The sequence below is a fragment of the Rhinatrema bivittatum genome, unplaced genomic scaffold, assembly GCF_901001135.1.
Source record: "Rhinatrema bivittatum unplaced genomic scaffold, aRhiBiv1.1, whole genome shotgun sequence".
NCBI classification, from domain to species: domain Eukaryota; kingdom Metazoa; phylum Chordata; class Amphibia; order Gymnophiona; family Rhinatrematidae; genus Rhinatrema; species Rhinatrema bivittatum.
The window spans coordinates 36,398-61,232 of NW_021821496.1; the positions used below are offsets into that span (position 1 = coordinate 36,398).

Below are 24,835 nucleotides of genomic sequence, written 5' to 3' on the forward strand. Positions count from 1 at the left end.
CAGTACCACAGAATTACTCATCAAATTATTTATTTTATTTGAATTTAGAATCCTTTATATTCCACCCTACATGGACAAAACCCCCAGGGAAGAGGTGAAAGGACTCAGACTCTCATTATTCCTCTGAGGGTCCTACTCAAGTGACAATTAGCCGAGTTGGGAGGCCCCAGCACAGGGGCTTATTCCATATTATGGACAGTAAGCACATTTCTGGCGTTCTCCCCACAATATTCCATAGAAATCTAAGTGTAAGTGAAGAATCCTCTATAAAGGACGGAGCTTTTGGAAGAGAGGTCATGAAATATTGGTCGACAAATTTTTGGTTGCTCTAGTATGCAAAAATACAAAAAAAATGGAAGGGAGCGATTTTAGGGTTTAATGATTATGGCGTGCAGAATTAGTCCTGACATGATGGTCCCCACAGTTTCAAACTTTCTACACTAAGGACATTTTTTCTGGAAAAGAAACTGGTAAATGTTGCGCTTCCCGGCTGCGTTGGTGCCGCGGCCTGGCCTGCTCACCTGGAGGAACAGACTACCAGTTCCTATCTCAACCCCAGCGCTGCTCGACTGCAGCTTCCTTGAGCATCCCCAGGCCCATCGGGGCCTCCTTCCTCGCAGCGCTCCTCGCACCGGGGCTCGGCTTCCTCCTCGATCCCGCCCCCTAGCACACACGCGGAGCTCTCTCCACTTTAAAGGGCCAAGCACAGGAAACTCACGGGCAGCACACGATTCTGACGTCACCTGAGCCCTGTATTTGTAGCAGGGCTCAGCACCTAGCTCACTGCCTTGGCAATCGGGTCGTACACTCTGCTGTCTCTAGTTTGCCTGTTCCAGCGTCTCCTATTCCTTCGTCTCCTGTTCCTGGTAGAACTCTTCGGACTGATCTCACGGTACTGACCTTTGCTTGCTCTTGACCTCGTCTGACCACTGCCTGGAACTGAGCTCTGCCTGCCCACTGACCACGTCTGAGCGCTGCCTGGAACCGACCTCTGTCTGTCCACTGACCACGTCTGACTGCTGCCTGGAACCGACCACTGTCTGTCCACTGACCACGTCTGATTGCTGCCTGTAACGACCTTTGTCTGAGCTGACTTCTCCCAGATTGATTACAAGTACTGACCCCTGCTTCGGCTGACCAATCTGAACTGTTACTCTGGCCTTGATCCTCGCTATACACTCGACACTCTATTCTGGCCTCCTGCGACTTGTGCATATTCTTGCTTGAACATTGACTGCACACCCTTGTTCATGGTGGGCACGCCTCTGCGCTTCCTCTCTAGGAGACCCTGTGAGGCCCACCTAAGACTAGGCGGCCCGGGTACCCAATGGCTCAACCAGCGGAAACCCCGGGTTGCTATTGGCGAAGCTCCATCTAGCCTTTGTCTCCTCCTGTGCTCCGCCTCCTGTTGGCAGACGCTCTCTGGGTCCGACCAGAGGGCCGTACCAATTCTGCACCAGGCCAAGGCTCCACTTCCAGCGCAACAGGTTGCCAAGGCAATGGACTCGGCGGAGTCTCCCGTCTTGCAGGCCATCTCTGGCCTAACTGCTCGTGTCCGAGAACAACAGCGAACCCTGGAAGCATTAGCTTCATCCTTGGAGAGACTACGGTCTCAACTAGAGAATTCTGTTATGGCCAGTTCAGGGGGTCTGGCTCAAACCCTGCCCCAGCTTCATCCCATTTCGATGGGGATCTGCGCCGCTGCCGAGGCTTCATCAATCAATGCTTTATGCAATTTGCATTGCAGCCTTCGCTGTTTTCCAATGAAACAACCAAGATTACTTTCATCCTCTCACATCTTGAGGGGAAAGCCCTGGCATGGGCTTCTCCACTTTGGGAATGTTCTGATGTCATCCTCCGCCATCTCTCCCATTTCATGTCCGTTTTCAAGCAGACCTTCGAGGATCCCGGCCGACAGACAGTTGCGGGTCCTCATCTTCTCCACTTCTGTCAAGGCTCGCATTCACTCACCGAATTCACTGTGAAATTTAGAACACTGGCCACAGAACTGGGGTGGCAAGAGCACGGCCTATGGGCGCTCTACCTGTCTCCGACCCTATTACATTCCTGCCCCATACGTCCGGGAAACTGCAAAGCCTGAGCCTGGCGGGGGTCCTGAGCTTGGGCACTACTGTTGCTGGCTCCCAATTACTACTTCCAGTATCCCTCCATAGGGATGCCCGCTCTTTTGCCACTACCACACTCGCGGACACTGGGGCGAGTGGCAATTTCATTCTGGATGATATCTTCACCCTACTCCAGATTCCACTTCAACCACTGGAAGTACCTCTCCGCATCGCATCAATCCAGGGAGAGCACCTCCCCGGATGCATTACTCATCGCATCGTGGCCTTTCGCCTCACCATGGAAACCCTCCATGAGGGTTCTGGCCTCCTGTGACTTGTGCATATTCTTGCTTGAACATTGACCACGCAAGATTTCTCTTTTTGTTTTAAAACGTTCCATGTATCCTGTTTTCCTAGGACTTCCTTGGCTCCAGGTACACGCACCCCACTTCGACTGGCAAACCCTACAGCTAACTCAGTGGGGACCCCAGTGCCAGGACCGCTGTCTGCGACAAGTCTCCCCAGCGGTTATTGTTCTGAACTCTACACCCTTACCAGGTTACCTGCTCTGTATTCTGAATTCAAGGATGTGTTCTCCAAACAAAATGCTGACATCCTGCCTCCACTCCGAAAATTCAGTTGTCCCATTGAACTCCTACCGAGTACCATGCCTCCCAAGGACAGAACCTACCCCCTCTCGCTCCCAGAAACCCAAGCTGTGTCAGAGTACATTAAAGAAAACTTGAATAAAGGATTCATAAGATCCTCTAATTCCCCGGTAGGTGCCGGATTCTTCTTCGTGAAGAAGAAAGATGGCAGTTTACGTCCTTGCATAGACTACCATGGGCTGAGTGCCGTTACTCGCAAGGATCGTTATCCTCTGCCACTCAATAGTGAACTATTTGATCGCCTGCAAGGAGCTCAGATCTTTACAAAGTTAGATCTCTGAGGGGCATTCAACCTTGTATGAATCCAACCAGAGGACATGTGGAAGACCGCTTTCATTACAAGTAGTAATGCCTTTCGGAATCTGTAACGCCCCTGCGGTCTTTCAGCACTTGATGAATGAGATCTTCCGGGACCTACTATACTCATTTGTCATGGTATATCTGGACAATATACTGATCTTTTCCAAGGACCTGAAGTCCCACCACTCACATGTTCAAACAGTCCTCCAACGCCTTAGAGACAATCACCTCTACACAAAATTAGAGAAGTGTATCTTCGAACAGACCCGTCTTCCATTCCTGGGCTACATAATTTCCTATCGTGGCTTCACCATGGATCCTGAGAAGCTCCAAGGAACTTGAGATTGGCCCCAGCCAGTAGGCCTCCACGCCTTACAAAGATTCCTTGGATTTACAAATTATTATAGGAATTTCATTGCGAGCTACTCCACGCTAGCTGCTCCACTCACGGCCATGACTAGTAAAGGAAGTAACCTTAAAGTTTGGAGCCCCAAGGCTCAATCTGCTTTCCACGCTTTGAAACAGGCCTTCTGCACTGGTCCATGTCTATATCATCCAGATCCTAACTGTCCCTTTGTTGTCGAGGTTGACGCCTCCGCCATTGGAGCAGGGGCGGTCCTGAGCCAATATTCTTTGAAGGGGGCCTTAGTACCCTGTTCCTTCTTCTCACACAAATTGGGGACCATGAACCTTTAGCTGTGAAACTGGCCCTTCAGGAATGGAACCCCTGGTTAGAAGGAGCACAGCATAAGTTCACAATATTTACAGACCACAAGAACCTCGAACACTTAAAGGAAACCCAGGTACTGAATCCCAGACAGGCCCACTTGGCACTGTTCTTTGAACACTTCAAGTCTGAACTCTGCTACTATCCAGCAGCAAAGAACCTCCATGCGGATGCACTTTCTCGCTCCCTCGAGCCAGAAGATACGCCCGAGACTCCTAGGCACATCATCGACCCAGCCTGAATATCCCTTGCAGTTACCAACATGGTACCAGCTGGGAAGACGGTGGTCCAACGCCGTCTTCGGGAGCACGTGCTCTGCTGGGCCCATGACTTGAAGTTGTCCAGGCTCGGACCCTCGAGATGCTAAGAAGACATTATTGGTGGCCTAATATGGTAAAAGACTCCCGCAATTATGTGGACTCCTGCCCCATCTGTGTGCAGCAAAAACCCCCAACTGGCCATCCATGGGGACTCCTCCAATCTCTTCCGGCTCCCACTGAACCCTGGTCAAGCATCTCTACTGACTTCATTGTTGATCTGCCTCCATCAAAGGGCAACACGGTCATCTGGGTCATTATAGACCGCTTTTCAAAAATGGCCCATTTTGTTCCACTACATAGTCTCCCCTCGGCTCCTGAACTGGCTAAACTCTTCCTAAACAATGTATTCCGCTTACATGGGTTACCCATAGAGATCATCTCAGATCGTGGGCCACAATTCACTGCCTTTGTAGGAAGCTTGATATTACCCCTGACCTGATGTTGGCCTATCACCCCCAAGCGAATGGACAAACCATTCTCTGAAGACATTCCTACGAGCTTATGTCAACGACCAGCAGGAAAACTGGGCCGACCTCTTGCTCTGAGCCGAGTTATCCCACAATACCCATTTCGCCTCTGCCACTGACGTCGCACCCTTCTCAATGGTGTTTGGTCGCCAGCCACGACTGCTTCTACCAGTGCCGCCTTCCATACCCTCGCCTGCAGCCCAGTCTTCGGCACAGATGATTCGCCGTCCTTGGAACCAGGTCAAGGAGAGACTGGGTCTGGCTGCCGAACGAGCTAAATGCTTCACGGACGTTCATCATCGCACTGCACCCCTGTTCCAGCCTGGCCAGAAAGTCTGGCTGAGCACTAAACATATCAGACTACGTCTCCCTTCACAAAGACTGGCTACCAGATTCATCGGACCATTCCCGATCATCCGATGCATAGGAGCGGTTACCTACTAGCTGCAACTTCCTGCTTCCATGGGAATCCACAACACATTCCATGTGTCCCTATTAAAGCCATTAGACTTGGTCTGGCCTTCTCAAAGGTCTCCTGCACCTACTCAACTTGCTGCTGAACCAGAAGACATCCTCCAGGTGAAAGAGATCCGGGATGTCCGGTGCCGGAGAGGCCATTGGGAATACCTCCTGTCATGGGAGGGCTTCGGGCCGGAGGAAAACTCCTGGGAGCTCTCCCACCACATCTACAACAAGGACCTTCCCGCTGAGTTCCACCAGACCCATCTTGAGAAGCCCAGGCCGGTAAGGGGGAGGCCTAGAAGGGGGGGGGGGAGGTACTGTTGTGCTTCCCAGCCACGTTGGTGCCGCGTCCGGGCCTGCTCAACTAGCACGACCGTCTACCAGTTCCTCTGTCAACCCCAGCACTGCTCGACCGCGGCTTCCACAAGCATCCCCAGGCCCATCGGGACTTCTTCCTCGCACTCTCCTTGCACCAGGGCTCGGCGTCCTCCTTGGCGTCGGTCCCGCCCCCTAGCGCACGCGAATCTCTCTCCACTTTAAAGGGCCAAGCGCAGGAAACTCACGAGCGGCGACTGATTCTGACATCACCTGAGCCCTTTACTTATAGCAGGGCTCAGCCCCTAGCTCACCTCCTTGGCAATCGGGTTGTACACTCCGGTGTCTCTAGTTTGCCTGTTCCATTGTCTCCTATTCCAGCGTCTCTCCATTCCTGGTAGTACCCTTCAGACTGATCTCATGATACTGACCTTTGCTTGCTCCTGACCTTGTCTGACCGCTGCCTGGAACCAACCTCTTCCTGTCCACTGACCACGTCTGATCACTGCCTGGAACTTGACCTTTGCCTGACGTGACTACTCCCGAATTGATTACAGGTACTGACCCCCTGCTTTGGCTGACCATTCTGGACTGTTACTCTGGCCTTGATACTCACTATACACTCGGACACTCTATTCTGGCCTCCTGCGATCTGTGGACATTCTTGCTTGAACATCAACCGTGCATCGTGGTGGGCACTCCCCTGCACTTCCTTTCTAGGAGACCCTGCGAGGCCCACCTAAGACCAGGCGGCCCGGGTACACAAGGGCTCAACCTGCGGAAACCCCGGGTTGCTACTGGTGAAGCGCCAGCTAGCCTCTGTCTCCTCTTGTCGTCCGCCTCCTGGTGTCAGGCACTCTCTGGGTCCGACCAGAGGGCCGTACCAATCCTGCACCAGACCAAGTGTCCACTTCCAGCGCAACAATAAAATGGTTATGTATTTATTGAAAAGGGCAAATTTTGTGTAGACCAAATAAAAAGCCACTGTATATAAAAGCTTAAATTAACTAAAATGAATGTAGAAAGCTCTCCAGAATGACTCAGAGAGGAAGGAAACAAAAAAGGTGATAAAAGGCAGATTAAAGCAAGCTGAAGAATCTGAAAAAAGTAAGAACATAAGAACATAGGAAATTGCCATACTGGGTCAGACCAAGGGTCCATCAAGCTCAGGAAGCTGTTTCCAACAGAGGCCAAACCAGGCCACAAGAACCTGGCAAGTACTCAAACACTAAGTAGATCCCATGCTACTGATGCCAGTAATAGCAGTGGCTATTCCCTAAGTCAATTTGATTAATAGCAGTTAATGGACTTCTCCTCTGAGAACTTATCCAACCTTTTTTAAACCTAGCTACACTAACTGCAGTAACCACATCCTCTGGCAACAAATTCCAGAGCTTAATTGTGTGTTGAGTGACAAAGAATTTTCTCAGATTAGTCTTAAATGTGTTACTTGCTAACTTCATGGAATGTCCCCTAGTCCTTCTATTATTCGAAAGTGTAAATAACCGAGTCACATCTACTCGTTCAAGACCTCTCATGATCTTAAAGACCTAACCTCTTTAGTCTTTCCTCATAGGGGAGCTGTTCAATTCCCCTTATCATTTTGGTAGCCCTTCTCTGCACCTTCTCCATCGCAATTATAACTTTTTTGAGATGCGGCGACCAGAATTGTACACAGTATTCAAGGTGCGGTCTCACCATGGAGCGATACAGAGGCATTATGACATTTTCCGTTCTATTAACCATTCCCTTCCTAATAATTCCTAACATTCTATTTGCTTTTTTGACTGCTGCAGCACACTGAGCCGACGATTTTAAAGTATTATCCACTATGATGCCTAGATCTTTTTCCTGGGTGGTAGCTCCTAATATGGAACCTAACATCGTGTAACTACAGCAAGGGTTATTTTTCCCTATATGCAACACCTTGCACTTGTCCACATTAAATTTCATCTGCCATTTGGATGCCCAATCTTCCAGTCTTGCAAGGTCCTCCTGTAATGTATCACAGTCTGCTTGTGATTGAACTACTCTGAATAATTTTGTATCCGCAAACTTGATAACCTCACTCGTCGTATTCCTTTCCAAATCATTTATATATATATTGAAAAGCACCGGTCCAAGTACAGATCCCTGAGGCACTCCACTGTTACCCTTTTCCACTGAGAAAATTGACCATTTAATCCTACTCTCTGTTTCCTGTCTTTTAACCAGTTTGTAATCCACGAAAGGACATCGCCTCCTATCCCATGACTTTTTAGTTTTCGTAGAAGCCACTCTTGAGGGATTTTGTCAAACGCCTTCTGAAAATCCAAATACACTACATCTACCGGTTCACCTTTATCCACATGTTTATTAACCCCTTCGAAAAAATGAAGCAGATTTGTTAGGCAAGACTTCCCTTGGGTAAATCCATGTTGACTGTGTCCCATTAAATCATGTCTTTCTATATGCTCTACGATTTTGATCTTGAGAATAGTTTCCACTATTTTTCCCGGCACTGAAGTCAGGCTCACTTATCTATAGTTACCCAGATCGCCCCTGGAGCCTTTTTTAAATATTGGGGTTACACTGGCCACCCTCCAGTCTTCAGGTACAATGGATGATTTTAATGATAGGTTACAAATTTTAACTAATAGATCAGAAATTTCATTTTTTAGTTCCTTCAGAACCCTAGGATGCATACCATCCGGTCCAGGTGATTTGCTACTCTTTAGTTTGTCAATCTGGCCTACTACATCTTCCAGGTTCACAGTGATTTCATTCAGTTCATCTGACTCATCACCCCTGAAAACCATCTCTGGAACTAGTATCTCCCCAACATCCTCATTAGTAAACACGGAGGCAAAGAATTCATTTAGTCTTTCTGCAATGGCCTTATCTTCCCTAAGTTTTATATACCATTATACGGTTGAGCCATCATAACGGTTTACAAAAGTATACATTTATCTTGTAACAGAAAAGCAATATGAACATTAAACATATAGGGGTTGATTTTCAAAGGGGTACGCGCATACCCCCCGAAAACCTACCCCAAACCCCCCCTGCGCGCCGAGCCTATTTTGCATAGGCTCGGCGGCGCGCGCAAGCGCTGGGACGCGCGTAAGTCCCAGGGCTTGCATGGAGGGGCGTGTTGTGGGCGTGTCGGGGGGCGTGCAGCGAGTGATGAGGTGTTTCGGGGGCGGGCTGTGAGTGACGCGGCGTTTCGGGAGCAGGCCCGGAGGTGTGGTGCCGGCCTGGGGGCATGGTCGAGGCCTCCGGACCAGCCCCCGGGTCGGGTGATGGCGCGCCAGCAGCCTGCTGGCGCGCACAGATTTACGCCTGCTTTCTGCAGGCGTAAATCTGCCAACAAAGGTAGGGGGGGTTTAGATAGGGCCGGGGGGGGTGGGTTAGGTAGGGGAAGGGAGGGGGAGGCGGAAGGAAAGTTCCCTCCGAGGCCGCTCCGATTTCGAAGCGGCCTCGGAGGGAACAGGCAACGCGCGCTGGGCTCGGCGCGCGCAGGTTGCACAAATGTGCACCCCCTTGCGCGCGCCGACCCCGGATTTTATAAGATACGTGCGGCTACGCGCGTATCTTATAAAATCCAGCGTACTTTTGTTCGCGCCTGGTGCACGAACAAAAGTACGCCCGTGCGTACATTTATAAAATCTACCCCATTCTTAGCAGTTGAGCAACAGTAAAAACCATTTAAACAATATCAGAAATAAGCATATCAAATCCAGAGAGCATTATTAGGTTAGATGGGGAGGGTATGCAGGTTCAAGGAGAAGAGAGTGAATTAAGAGGTATACAATTGAGAGTTCAGTTGAGAGTTGAGATGATTAGACGTTTGAAAGTCAGTGAGGAATTTGCGGAACTTTAGTGTTTTTAGGTCCTTTTTGATAGTTTTTAGGTCATGTTGAGTTCTCAGGAATTTGGTTAGGGTGTTCCACAGTTTAGGTGAGGCAATTGAAAAGGCTCTTTCTCTTGTGGGGAATAGGGGATAGGGGGAATGTTTAAGTAACCTGAGTTATTGGAGCATAGGTTTCTTGAAGGATTTTGAGGGATTATGTTTAGGGAGTTAAGACCTTGATGATCATTGTTTAGGATTTTGTGGATTATGGTCATTGATTTGTAGGCAATACGTGCATTAATAGGGAGCCAGTGAAGTGAGGTCAAAATTGGTGTGATGTGTTCACTTCTTTTTGTTCCAGTTAGGACTCTGGCAGCAGAGTTCTGCAGTATTTGGAGTGGTTTGAGGGATGAAAGAGGTAATCCAATTAGTAAGGAGTTGCAATAGTCGAAGGTGGAGAAGATAAGAAGTTGTAGTACAGTTCTGAAATCGTAGGGGTTGAGAAATGGTTTTAGGTGTCTTAGGGTTAGGTATCCTTCCTTGGTTTTATTTGTTATTTATTTATTTATTTTGATTTTTTTATATACCGACATTCCTGTAAAGAATACAGATCACACTGGTTTACAGTAAAACAGAACCTTCGCTGGGAGGCGATACATAAAACATTAGAGCATTATAACATTCAAAAACATTTCGAGGAACAAGGAACATTTGCGAGCTGAAAGAAGCTTCAACGTAGTGTGAATAAAATACATCAATATAGTATAAAAATAAAACAATTGGTTAAGATGCTTGGATTAGGGGGTAAGAGAGGAGGGAAAGAATGGCAAGAGAGGGGTGGGAGGAAGGGTAAGGGGCAAGAAGGAGCGAGGGGCAGAGCATATGGCAGAAAGCAGAGGAGGAAGAAACACAGATGAGGCCTGGGAGGGCTATGTGGAGAATACGGCGTGCCCATTTAACCACTAGTCTTAGTCCTTAGTCCATGTTCTAAGAGTGGCGTCAGAGAGATCTTTGGTTTCCGGGGAAAGCTTGACTGAAAAGCCAAGTTTTTAAATCTTGTTATGTGGTTCCTGTAAGAAAGTTCCTTATCAATGGTAACTCTGAGGTTACTGGTGTGGTTGGTAGGGAGTATAGTTATGATTTGTTTGTCAAGTATTGTCAGGGGTGGCGGAGTTGGATTTGGTTTTTTATCCATGAGTATTATTTCAGTTTTGTCAAAGTTGATTATGAGTTTAAGGGAGTTTAGTAGATGTTTGATTGAGATAAGTAGTTCTGAGGTTTTCTTGTAGGTGTCATCAATCGAATTTTGTATGGGAATGAGGAGCTGAATGTCATCAGCATAGAGGAAGTGTGTGACTCCATATTCTTTTAGTAGTTGGCAGATGGGGAGAAGGTATATATTGAAAAGGGTGGCTGATAAAGCTGATCCTTGAGGGACACCGGTATTGAGGTTGATTATTTTTGATAAGTTGTTGTTGATTAATACTTGGTATGTTCAATCAGATAAATAGGAAGAAAACCAACGTAAGGTATTGCCAGTTAAACCAATTTGGGATAGTCATTCCAATAGTATTGTGTTGTTCACTGTGTCGAAGGCGGCTGAAAGGTCAAGAAGAATGAGCAGGAATTTTTCTTGTTTGTCAAAGCCTCTTATGATAATGTCATTTAGGGAGATGAGGAGAGATTCCGTGTTTAGGTTTTTTCTAAAACCATATTGGGATGGAGATAGGATGCTGTTTGTCTCCAGGTAGTCATCTAGTTGAGTGTGTATGACTTTTTCAATGTATTTAGCTATGAATGAAAGGTTTGATATGGGACGGTAGTTGTTAAGGATTTCCAGATCTAGGTTGTTCTTTTTAAGGATTGGTTTGATGACAGCAGATTTGAGGCATTTGGGGTAGTTGCCTTCGTTCAGTAATAAATTGACAATTTTGGTGATGGTTTTTGATATGGTAGGTTCGATTGATTTGAGGGTTGTTATCGAGATGACGTCCAATGGATTGCTGGCGGGGTTCATTTTATTTATTATTGATTGAATTTCAATGGTAGAGGCAGTGTCAAAGTTTGACCATGAGTTTGGTGTCTTGGTTGTTGTTGGTTAAGTTGGATTGGATTAGAAGAGATATTTTGTTGTTGAAGAAATCAGCAAAGTCGTCGCTTCCATGTTTGGTGCATGAGGATTCTTGGGTGGTTTTGGTAAGTTTCTGAACTATTGTGAATAACATTCTGGGGTTATGATGAAATTTGGAGATTTTGTTGAAGAATTCCTTTTTCACATTGTTGATGATATTTTTATATTGAGCTAAGTTATTCCGATAATTATTTAGTGTGGTAGTGTTTTTGTTTTTTCTCCATTCTCTTTCTTTTTTCCGGAGTATGCATTTAGCAGTTCTGATATTTTCGTTATACCATTGGTTGTTGTGTTTGGGTTGTTTAGTTTTTGTAATGATGGGATTAATGTTGTCTGCAACTTGTTTTGTGATGTATAGCCATGATGAGGTAGCGTTCTCAGAGCTAGATAGATTGATGTTGTTTAATTCACATTGGAGATTTTTTTGTAAAAGTTCAATGTTGAATGGTGGACGGTAGGAAATTTTGATTGGGGTAATGTGAGGAGGTTTTAGGTTGATGTTGGTATGAAGGTTAGCTTGGATGAGGTGGTGGTCAGACCAGGGAATTTCTGTGGTGTGAGTTGAGTTTGATTTCCAGATTTCAGTGTTGATAAAGATGAGATCAATGGTGTGACCAGCTTTATGTGTTGGAGATTGAATTATTTGTTCTAGATTTAGAGTTGATAGTGCATCAATGATAGTTTGGCAGGTTTTTGAGTGGGAGGATAAGTTGAAATGGATGTTGAAGTCACCAAGGATGATGATGGGTTTATTGAGAGAGATGTCTACACTATGGTCGACCTTATCTCCTATCGTTTACTTGTGTAAATTAATAACCTGTCCTTTCTCTTCCTCTAAGCCAAGTTCTTATCACCTTGTTATATGTAACTGCCTTTTCAGCACCATTGTTATTGTTATGTTTACTTTGCACCCCTGTTTTATGTGAACCAGCATGATGTGACTGCTGTCTCGAATGCCGGTATATAAAAAAATCTAAATAAATAAATAAATAAATAATGTTATTCATGATGTATTCAATAAGAGGGGAGCAGTTTTTATCGAGTGCTCCTGGAGGACAGTAAACGAGGCAAATTTGAAGTTTTGGAGAATCAAATAAAGCTATTTCAAATGGTGGGGGAAAGTTAGATGGATGAATTGATTGAAAGCTTTTTTTTAGAGATGAGCATTAAGCCACCACCTTTTTTGTTTTTTCTGGGAATTGAAGAGGTAATGTAATCCTGGTTGGATAGTTGGTTTATTATGATGGAATCTGTGTTTTTGAGCCAGTTTCTGTGATTGCAATGAAATCTGGTTTGAGGTCCGTGAGGAGGTCATTGAATAGAGGGATATTTTTATTATTGAGCGGGTATTGACAAGTATGAATGAGAGTAGCATATAGTTTGATAGTTGGATATGTTTGTTGTTTTTGTTGTTGCTTGGATGTTTTAATTTGTGCAGAGGTTTTGAAGAAGTATGTTTCGTTTGTGCTGAGTGTTGATTATTTGGTGGTGAGATTTTGTTATCCATCTTTTTTTTTTTTTTTTATTAAATGTTGCACGGGTCTGCTTACCTCGCTAGCTCCTCTGCAGGTCACGGGTTGGCTTCCCAAGCGGCAGTCGCGAGCTCCTTCAGGCCTTCCACTATGTACCAGGCCTCACGCCAGAGTTCAGCGTCCTCAGTGGAATTGGCCATGCCCCTATGGGCATGCTTGCGGACCGCCCGGTCTCTTGTAGGGCCAGGGGCGGGTCCTAGCTCCGTGGCGCGTCCTGATTGATCGCACTACTTAAGGAAGTTCTTGCCTGCACTTCCTTGCCTTGGCAATCGGGTCGGCACTGCATGTGTACTAAGTTTGCCTCCGCGTTCACAGTCTAGTTCCAGTCTCGTTCCAGCGTCCTCCTGTTCCAGTGTCCTCCTGTTCCAGGTGAGCTCAGTCGGCCACAGAGGACGTGGCCGACTGAGCTCACCTGCTCCAGCAGCGGCCTGCGGTCCTCCGGGACTCTAACGCCGGGGCCATGGGTACGTCCACTTCCCCCAGGGCCTGCCCCAGTGTCGGGAGGCCTTTTTCGGCGGCAGGAACACTGCCACCGCTGAAGCCCCACCCCCGACGTCCTCTAAGACATGCGCAGCAATCCCGGCCCCTTTCTTAAAGGGGCCAGCGCAGGAAACCCTGGGCAGCGCCCAGGAGGGACTCCACCCCTTTTGGAGTATTTAAAGCCTCCACAAACCTACCACCTTGAGTTAGCAAGGACTTCTGTTCAAGCTTCTCTGACTGTTCTAAGCTGCTCGCTTAGACACCTTTAATTACTCTTTAGGATTTCTTTAACTAAGACAACCACTCCTCAGGGGTCTTTCTCTCATTTTTACTTTCAGGATTGGACTACCAGGTACTCACTCCTCGAGGGCCTACCGGTCTGCTATCCTGCACCTCGGACCTTCAGTCCCACCATCATCTCTACCAGAAAGACGGCGCACTACGCTCCCATGAGTACCTCTACGATCTGGTGCTCCAACTCCATCCACCAGGCTTGGCGTTTGCCCGCACCACGGGTTGCTGACTATCTAGGACATCTGGGTGAGAATACATCATCAGAGACTGTTGAACGTATTGGCACTTTGCGGATCAGTGCTTTACCTTTCTGCAATACCATCTATCTACAGTAGTACAATAAAGCTTTCCACCTTCAGTGTCAGCTTTCTGAGATCAGCTTATCGCTGTGGTTCCCCACGAGGCCCCTCCCCGTAAGAGGAGTCATCTCCACAGTGACCAAGAGTCCACTATTCACCCAGTTTACACTACCTGCTTCCTTGACCATTCTGATCGCTGCCTGGATCCTGACCTTTGCCTGCCTTGTTGACCTCATCTGACCTCTGGAACCTGACCCCTGCTTCGTTGACTACTCTTGGACTGATTCCTGGTATTTGACCCCGGCTGCCATTGACCACACCTCCTTGATTCTGGCTCTGTCCCTTGCCTTGTCATCGCCTATGCTGTACTGGCCTTCCGTGATCCTCCAGGCCTGCAGCCAAGAGACTGACTGCGCTCCCTTGGTACTGGTGGGCACACCTCTACCCTTCCTTTCTGGGAGACCCTGCAAGGCCCACCTAAGTCCAAGCGTCCAGTGTCCCCAAGGGCTCCATCCGGGGGGACTGCAGGCTTCCAGTGGTGAAGATCCCTCTAGCCTATTTCTCCTCCTGTGCTCCGCCCCCTGGGGGCAGGTGCTCCCTGAGCCCGACCAGGGAGCCATCCGACACTTCTCCAGGACAAGGGTCCAAGCGCAACAGGTTGCCAAGGCCATGGACTCGGCAGAGTCTCCTGCCTCCAGGGCCCTACCGGGTTTGGCCACAACAATCCTAGAACATCACTGAGCCTTGGAATTGCTCACCTCTTCAGTAGAAGAGCTTCATTCCCAGTTGCGAGATACAGCTCTGGCCAATCCTGTTGGCCTATCGGCCTCTATGCTACCCAGAGCATCCTTGGCACTCCCAGCACCTCCACGATACAATGGAGACCCACACCTCTGTTGTGGCTTCCTCAACCAGTGCTTCATGCAATTTGCACTGCAACCCTCCTTGTACCTGAAGGAAACAACTGAAGTGACCATCATCCTTTCCTGCCTAGAGGGGAAGGCTCTTGCATGGGCTTCTCTGTTGTGGGAACGCTCCAATCCCATGCTTTCCAAGTTATCTGAGTTCATTGCTCTCTTCAAGCAGACCTTCAGAGACCCAGGCCGCCAAGCTGTAGCCAGCCATAATCTACTCCACCTCCATAAAGGGTCTAGGACCCTCTCCGAGTACACGGTAGAATTCAGGACTCTGGCTATTGAGCTCGGGTGTCAAGAGGATTGTTTGCAAGCCATCTTCCTAAATGGTCTCCCCAGTGCTCTCAAAGATGAACTCTCCGTCCTTGAGACTCCCATGTCTCCTCACTGAGAAAATTGACCATCGACTCCGGCAACGGCGCCTAGACATAAAGGCTTCTTGCTCTCCTATGCCACATCCCATGCATGTCGAGAGTCCTCCAGCCAAGACTCCTTTATTACCACCTCCTCCTCCTGTAGAACCCATGGAAGTGAACCGTGGGCAAATGTCTCCAACCGAACGTCGTCTTCGGAGGAAGGAAGGTCTTTGCCTTACTGTGGCGCCTTTGGATAACTTCGGTAGTCTTGTCCAGTCCGTCCTGAAATCTGCAACGCCTGAGCCCGGCAGGGGCCCCAAGCTTGGGTGCTACTGTCACCAGCCCCCAACTTCTGCTTCCAGTTACTCTGGGCATCAAGGCCCACTCCTTCACCACCACTGCTCTAGTCGATACAGGAGCAAGTGACAGCTTCATCATGGATGACATCATCAAACTTCTGAACATTCCTCTCCAGCCACTAGAGGTGAGCCTTCATATTGCCTCTATCCAAGGAGAACATCTTCCAGGGCTCATCACCCATCGAACAGTGGCAGTTCGTCTTACCGTGGGCACTCTCCACGAGGAGGAGATGTCCTTCTATGTGTTAAAATGTTCCACACATCCAGTCATCCTGGGGTTGCCCTGGCTCCAGGTCCACGAACCTCAATTCGATTGGCATTCCCTGCAGTTGGTGCAATGCGGTTCCAAATGCCAGAAGTCATGACTATGTCAAGTATCTCAGCAGTAACCGTCTTGAAATCCACCACTCTGACAGGGTTGCCTTCCCAGTATGCCGAGTTTGAAGACGTCTTCTCGAAGCAAAAGGCGGACACGTTACCTCCGCTACACAAGCTGAATTGTCCCATAGAACTTCTGCCTGGCAAGTCACCTCCCAAGGGCAGAACTTATCCTTTGTCTCATCCAGAAACATTAGCCATATCTGAGTATATTAAAGAGAATTTAGAAAAGGGTTCATTAGACCCTCCGACTCTCTTGCCGGAACGGACTTTTTCTTCATTAAGAAAAAGGACGGCGGATTACACCCTTGTATTGATTATAGAGGGCTCAACGCCATAACCCAAAAGGACTGGTACCCATTGCCCCTTATCACTGAGTTGTTTGACCGCCTCCAAGGGGCTTGGATCTTTACTAAGTTGGATCTGAGGGGTGCATACAATCTGATACGCATCCAACCTGAAATTATTTGGAAGACAGCATTCAACACGAGGGATGGTCACTATGAATACACAGTGATGCCCTTTGGTCTCTGTAATGCCCCAGCGGTCTTTCAACGCCTCATGAACGAAATCCTCCGAGACCTTTTGTATTCCTTTGTAGTCGTGTACCTAGACAACATCTTGATCTTTTCTAACAAACTTGATTCCCACCGAGATCATGTTAAGCTTGTACTCCAACGCCTAAGGGAGAACCATCTCTATGCCAAATTAGAAAAATGCCTCTTTGAACAAAACCGTCTACCCTTCCTAGGGTACTTTATATCCAATCGAGGATTCTCTATGGATCCAGAGAAACTCTAGAGTATCTGAGGCTGGCCTCAGCCAGTTGGCCTTTGGGCCTTACAACACTTCCTTGGTTTTACTAACTATTACAGAAGCTTCACTGCCAATTAATCTACTCTAGCTGCTCCACTCACTGCCATGACCAAGAAAGGGGCTAACACCCGTGTGTGGACTCCCAAAGCACAAGCTGCCTTTCAGACGCTAAAAGAAGCTTTCTGCTCTGATCCTTGTCTACAACACCCAGACCCTAGACGCCCATTCATCGTAGAAGTCGACGCCTCTGCAATCGGAGCTGGGGCCTTAAGCCAGTTTTCTCCAAAGAGTAACTGATACCCTTTCATTCTACTCACACAAGTTCTCTCCCACAGAGCAGAACTACACCGTCAGTGACCGAGAACTTCTAGCTGTCAAGCTGGCGCTCCAAGAGTGGCGCCCCTGGTTGGAAGGGGTGCAACATAAATTCACCATTTTCACTGATCACAAGAATCTTGAGCACCTCAAAGAAGCTCAACTCTTGAACCCTAGACAAGCCCGATGGGCACTCTTCTTCGAGCGGTTCAATTTTGAACTGCGTTATCTCCCGGCTTCCAAGAACCTCAATGCTGATGCACTATCTACATCCTTTGAATCAGAGGATGTTCCTGATGTTCCCAGGCACATCATTGATCCTGCCTGCGTATCTCTTGCCGTGACCACTACAGTTCCAGCTGGGAAAACTGTCGTTCCACGTAGATTATGTGAACGAGTTCTGAAATGGGCTCATAATTCCAAGTTGGCAGGATACCCGGGTCGTACCAGGACCCTCGAGATGTTGCGGAGATATTACTGGTGGTCCAACATGGTGCAAAACTCCCGTAAATACGTAGATTCATGTCCAGTCTGTGCCCAATAGAAACCACCTACCGGATGGCCTTGGGGTCTACTGCAACTGCTTCCAGCACCCAACGAGCCATGGTCCAGCATCTCAACGGACTTCATTATGGACCTGCCTCTGTCACAGAACAATACCATGATCTGGGTCATCATCGACCATTTTTCGAAAATGGGTCACTTCATTTCCTTGCCAAGCCTTTCATCGACTCCAGAATTGGACAAGTTGTTTTTAAAACATATCTTTCATCTCCATGGACTCCCAAAGGAAATCATATCCAACTGAGGACCCCAGTTCGCTGCAAGATATTGGCGCTCTCTATCTAAAAAGTTCAACATCGTCTTGGATTTCACTTCGGCCTATCAACTACAGGTCAACAGCAAAGCTGAAAGGACCAATAGGACCTTGAAGACATTCCTTCATTCCTATGTGAATGACCAGCAGGATAACTGGCCCGACTTGTTACCCTGGGCTGAGTTGATCTTAGTTGTTTCATAATAGATTTTTTGACTATTATCCATTCATTATATTCGATATGTTCCATGTAAACCGCCTCCCCGGCGATAGTTATTTCTGTTAAATGTGAACCGGAGTGATATGTATTGTATACAGGAACTTCCGGTATATAAAAACCAAAAATAAAATAAAATAAATAATACCTATGTCGCTGCTGCCTCCGATGTATCACCATTCTCCGTGGTATTTGGGCAACAACCTTGGCTACCACTGCTAGTTCCTCTTACAGTTCCTTCTCCAGCTGCATAATTCATGGCCAACACCACTCTCCAGGTGTGGAATCAAGTTAAAGAACACCTCAATCAGGCCGCTGAGCACTCCAAGCGCACTTCTGATGCCCACAGATGTCCCACTCCACTTTTTCATCCTGGTCAGAAGGTGTGGTTAAGCACCCAACACATAAGGTTGAGACTGCCTTCTCATCACCTGGCTCCTAAGTTCATTGGCCCATTTCCAGTCCTCCGGAGAGTGGGAGCAGTGCCTTACCAACTTCAACTACCTTGTGCCATGGGCATTCACAACACATTCCATGTCTCCCTTCTGAAGCCATTGGTCCTCGTCTGGCCCTCTCACAGACATCCCTCGCCATTTCAGGTCTCCGCCGAACTCGATACCACGCTCCAGGTAGATGGGAATACCTCTTATCCTGGGAGGGTTATGGGGCCAAGGAGAATTCATGGGAACCATCCCATAATATCTTTGACAAAGAACTCCTCAGGACTTATCCTGAAAAGCCCTGGCCGCATAGAGGGAGGCCTAGAAGGGGGAGTACTGTTGCGCATGGGCCTGCTTACCTCGCTATCTCTTCTGCAAGTCATGGGTCGGCCTCCCCAGTGGCAGCCGAGAGTTCCTCCAGGCCTCTGTGTCCCACGGCGGCGGTCGCCGGGCCTTCCACTACGCCCCAGGCCTCATGCTGGAATTTGGCGTCCTCAGTGGCATTGGCCACGCCCCTACGTGCACGCGGACCACCCAGTCTCTTGTAGAGCCAGGGGCGGGACCTAGCTCCGCGGCGCATTCTGTTTGAACGCACTACTTAAGAAAGTTCCTGCCTGCACTTCCTTGCCTTGGCAATCAGGTCGGCATTGCATGTGTACTAAGTTGGCCTCCGCGTTCACAGTCTTGTTCCAGTCTCATTCCAGCCTTGTTCCAGCATCCTCCTGTTCCAGCGTCCTTCTGTTCCGGCGTCTGTCTGTCTTCCAGGTAGTACCTTCGGACTGACTCTCTAGTACTGACCTCTGCCTGCTTCCTTGACCATTCTGATCGCTGCCTGGATCCTGACCTTTGCCTGCCTTCTTGACCTCGTCTGACCTCTGGAACCTGACCCCTACTTCATTGACTACTCTTGGACTGATTCCTGGTATTTGACCCCGGCTGCCATTGAACTTGCCTCCTTGATTCTGGCTCTGTCCCTTGCCTTGTCATCGCCTACGCTGTACTGGTCTTCCATAATCCTCCAAGCCTGCAGCCAAGAGACTCCCTTGCTGCTGGTGGGCACACCTCTACCCTTTCTTTCTGGGAGAACCTGTGAGGCCCACCTAAGTCCAAGCGTCCGGCGTCCCCAAGGGCTCTACCCGGAGGGATCGTGGGCTTCCAGTGGTGAAGCTCGTTCTAGCCTCTGTCTCCTCCTGTGCTCTGACTCCTAGGGGCAGGTGCTCCCTGGGCCCGACCATGGAGCCGTCTGACACTGCTCCAGGACAAGGGTCCACCTCCAAACGCAACATTAAAAAGCACCGGTCCAAGTACAGATCCCTGAGATACTCCTCTGGTTACCCTTTTCCACTCCTCTGGTTATCCTTTTCCACTAAGAAAATTGACCATTTAATCCTACTCTCTGTTTCCTGTCTTTTAACTAGTTTGTAGTCCATGAAAGGACATCGCCTGCTATCCCATAACATTTAGTTTTCTTAGCTGATGCTAATCGCACCATAAGAACATAAGAACATAAGAAAATGCCATACTGGGTCAGACCAAGGGTCCATCAAGCCCAGCATCCTGTTTCCAACAGTGGCCAATCCAGGCCATAAGAACCTGGCAAGTACCCAAAAACTAAGTCTATTCCATGTAACCATTGCTAATGGCAGTGGCTATTCTCTAAGTGAACTTAATAGCAGGTAATGGACTTCTCCTCCAAGAACTTATCCAATCCTTTTTTAAACACAGCTATACTAACTGCACGAACCACATTCTCTGGCAACAAATTCCAGAGTTTAATTGTGCGTTGAATAAAAAAGAACTTTCTCCGATTAGTTTTAAATGTGCCCCATGCTAACTTCATGGAGTGTCCCCTAGTCTTTCTACTATCCGAAAGAGTAAATAACCGATTCACATCTACCCGTTCTAGACCTCTCATGATTTTAAACACCTCTATCATATCCCCCCTCAGTCGTCTCTTCTCCAAGCTGAAAAGTCCTAACCTCTTTAGTCTTTCCTCATAGGGGAGTTGTTCCATTCCCCTTATCATTTTGGTAGCCCTTCTCTGTACCTTCTCCATCGCAATTATATCTTTTTTGAGATGCGGCGACCAGAATTGTACACAGTATTCAAGGTGCGGTCTCACCATGGAGCGATACAGAGGCATTATGACATTTTCCGTTTTATTCATCATTCCTTTTCTAATAATTCCCAACATTCTGTTTGCTTTTTTGACTGCCGCAGCACACTGAACCGACGATTTCAATGTGTTATCCACTATGACACCTAGATCTCTTTCTTGGGTTTGTAGCACCTAATATGGAACCCAACATCGTGTAATTATAGCATGGGTTATTTTTCCCTATATGCATCACCTTGCACTTATCCACATTAAATTTCATCTGCCATTTGGATGCCCAATTTTCCAGTCTCACAAGGTCTTCCTGCAATTTATCACAATCTGCTTGTGATTTAACTACTCTGAACAATTTTGTGTCATCTGCAAATTTGATTATCTCACTCGTCGTATTTCTTTCCAGATCATTTATAAATATATTGAACAGTAAGGGTCCCAATACGGATCCCTGAGGCACTCCACTGTCCACTCCCTTCCACTGAGAAAATTGGCCATTTAATCCTACTCTCTGTTTCCTGTCTTTTAGCCAGTTTGCAATCCACGAAAGGACATCGCCACCTATCCCATGACTTTTTACTTTTCCTAGAAGCCTCTCATGAGGAACTTTGTCAAACGCCTTCTGAAAATCCAAGTATACTATATCTACCGGTTCACCTTTATCCACATGTTTATTAACTCCTTCAAAAAAGTGAAGCAGATTTGTGAGGCAAGACTTGCCCTGGGTAAAGCCATGCTGACTTTGTTCCATTAAACCATGTCTTTCAATATGTTCTGTGATTTTGATGTTTAGAACACTTTCCACTATTTTTCCCGGCACTGAAGTCAGGCTAACCGGTCTGTAGTTTCCCGGATCGCCCCTGGAGCCCTTTTTAAATATTGGGGTTACATTTGCTATCCTCCAGTCTTCAGGTACAATGGATGATTTTAATGATAAGTTACAAATTTTTACTAATAGGTCTGAAATTTCATTTTTTAGTTCCTTCAGAACTCTGGGGTGTATACCATCCGGTCCAGGTGATTTACTACTCTTCAGTTTGTCAATCAGGCCTACCACATCTTCTAGGTTCACCGTGATTTGATTCAGTCCATCTGAATCATTACCCATGAAAACCTTCTCCATTACGGGTTAGAGGAAAGGAAGGATCTTCATGCTTTTCTTAGATTGTGAGAAGGAGGGAGCAGAATGCACAGAATGTGGCGAGAGTGGTTCCAGGGCCTGAGAGCTGCATGAAGTAAAGCCATCAGTGACGGGAGCTTGCTTGGGTGCCCAAGGGAGAAAGGGATAAGCAGAGCCTGAAAACCTGCTTGAAGTTGGGTGTGAGGGTGCAGATAAATTAAAACAGCAAGAAAGGAAACTTCACCTCCAGAAATAAAAGATCCTCTGAGGACATGGTCAGGAAATCTTGTTTCTTATTATTTATTTATTTATTTATATATTTATTTATTTATTTAGAATTCTTATATACCGACATTCTTGAAAGAAGATATCAAATCAGATCGGTTTCCATTAAAACTGAACTATCGCAGCTGTGGCGTTACATTGAAACAAGTTATCATAAACAATAACATTATGAGTAACATTATAAGAAAACGTTATAAGTAAAGAGTAAAAAAAGTAAAAATCAACAACATTATTATTCTTAAACTGCCAAAATGTCCCAAATTTCCCGTATCTCTCCTTCCCTCTCCTCTTTGTATTGTGTAAGAGTTGTAGGGTTGATGAATGTTATAAAAGCATAAAAGAGAATTGATCAAAACTCTCCTATTTATACTGCTGGGTTATGTTTCCTTTTCATTCGTAGCTACTTCAAGACCCTCCCTAGGACCAACTTTTACAGCTGGTAAGTGACATTATCTCAGGTAATAATAACATTGCTCCTTCTGAATCTGTGATACAAATCACGCAGCCTCACAGGACACCAGACGTCCCATCCCAGAGGTCTCTCTTTCCAAAGTGCTGAATTGTAAATTGGGATAGGATCCTGGGTCCCATGGATTCTGCTGAATGTCCTCAGTTACGTTTCAATTCTTCTTCTTCTATGTAATCAGATCATCTGAAGTGTTAGGGCCTTGTGGGAGCTTCAGGTTATTGGAGAACTATCTGTGCCTACTTTTACCTGCATTGTCAGGAGGAGATCCCGGGGAGAGGAAAATATCCTGTGCATACTGCAATTTCACATCTATGGGGGTTGGTTTGCTTTTGAGTTGTTGAGCACAAAGAAACAGACGCAAATACCGCAGCTAGATTGTCCTGGCAGCAATAACCAAAGGAAAAGGAAACGTGAAATTTTGCACTAATTATTGTCTTCAGCCTGGCGTGGGAAACATCCCTGCAGTATTTGCACCAAAGAGGGCAGATTGATTATTGCCCCCTTTAGGAGTATTTAAAGCCTTTTACATGCATTAAAAATAGTTTGTATACGCAGATGTTACCACTAAGGGGATAGTTTGAGAATTCCCCTCTGTATGTTTATCTGATTATTGTTTCGACATTGCTGCTGCTGTTGTTTGATTTATTATAAAGTTGTATTTATCTATAAAGTTTTTATTTTAGATCTTGTATATCCGGCTTGTACAGTTCCAGTCTGGAAAAGAGATTTACAGGTTCAGAAAATAAATAAATAGTTATTAGTCTCTAAAACTAGAAGCGAGGACTTTACTTCCCTAATTCAGAGCCTGTAGAATGAGAAAAATGCACCACATTTCTGCTTAAAACATTCGCTCCTCTTGTGCCTGTAGGTTCTATGCATGAGGTGCGGTTGGTGAATGGCTCACACAGATGTGCAGGGCGTGTTGAAGTTTACTATGCTGGAAAATGGGGATCGGTTTGTGATGACCTGTGGGACACAAATGATGCAAATGCTGTGTGCAGACAGCTGGGCTGCGGTTCTGCTGTTGCGGCTCCTGGCAGAGCCCATTTTGGCCAAGGCACAGGAGATATCCTTCTGGATGATGTGCAGTGCAGAGGGGATGAGTGGTTCCTGTCCCAGTGCTCCAGCCGTGGATGGAAAGTGCATAACTGTGGTCATCATGAAGACGCTGGTGCCATCTGCTCAGGTACCGTTTCCTCTCTCCCATCACGTGAGATCTCAGTTACTCCTGTATGTGTCAGCGTAGCCTTTGAGCAGTATGGACAGTTTCAGAGAAGGACATAGCTTTATTCCTTGTTCTGGAAAAGTAGTTCTTCTTTGGAGTAATCCTTGCCTCATGAAAGCTGATTGGATTGTGAAATTAGATCATTTATCACGTGGTTTGAATAAGATCCTGTAATGCTAAATAAAGTTTTAGTTCTCATAAGCTTCTCCCTGCTATGGATGGAGCTGATGAGGCTCCAGATACTCCTGATAGAGCAGGGTTACATAAGAACATAAGAACATGCCATACTGGGTCAGACTAAGGGTCCATCAAGCCCAGCATCCTGTTTCCAACAGTGGCCAATCCAGGCCATAAGAACCTGGCAAGTACCCAGAAACTATTCCATGTTACCGTTGCTAGTAATAGCAGTGGCTATTTTCTAAGTCAACTTAATTAATAGCAGGTAATGGACTTGTCCTCCAAGAACTTATCCAATCCTTTTTTAAACCCAGCTATACTAACTACACTAACCACATCCTCTGGCAACAAATTCCAGAGTTTAATTGTGCATTGAGTGAAAAAAGAACTTTCTCCGATTAGTTTTTAAATGTGCCACACACTAACTTCATCGACTGTCCTCTAGTCTTTCTATTATCCGAAAGAGTAAATAACCGATTCACATCTACTCGTTCTAGACCTCTCATGATTTTAAACACCTCTATCATATCCCCCCTCAGCCGTCTCTTCTCCAAGCTGAAAAGTCCTAACCTCTTTAGTCTTTCCTCATAGGGGAGCTGTTCCATTCCCCTTATCATTTTGGTAGCCCTTCTCTGTACCTTCTCCATCACAATTATATCTTTTTTGAGATTCGGCGACCAGAATTGTACACAGTATTCAAGGTGCGGTATCACCATGGAGCGATACAGAGGCATTATGACATTTTCTGTTTTATTAACCATTCCCTTTCTAATAATTCCCAACATTCTGTTTGCTTTTTTGACTGCCGCATTATACTGAAACAATTTCAATGTGTTATCCACTATGATGCCTAGATCTCTTTCTTAGGTTGTAGCACCTAATATGGAACCTAACATTGTGTAATTATAGCATGGGTTATTTTTCCCTTGCACTTATCCACATTA

General features: G+C 46.7%; 1 protein-coding gene across 1 annotated transcript in view; it reads left to right on the top strand.

Annotated features, from left to right (window-relative positions):
- Window positions 1-23,675, top strand: part of LOC115082700 (deleted in malignant brain tumors 1 protein-like) — a gene marked incomplete at its 3' end in the record, with an annotated part of 46,564 nt that extends 22,889 nt beyond the window's left edge. The window contains exons 6-7 of the mRNA XM_029586895.1: window positions 22,421-22,459; window positions 23,358-23,675. Of these exons, the coding sequence (XP_029442755.1) occupies window positions 22,421-22,459; window positions 23,358-23,675 (357 nt within the window). The remainder of the gene's footprint in view (window positions 1-22,420; window positions 22,460-23,357) is intronic.
- Between the last annotated feature and the right edge of the window lie 1,160 nt (window positions 23,676-24,835).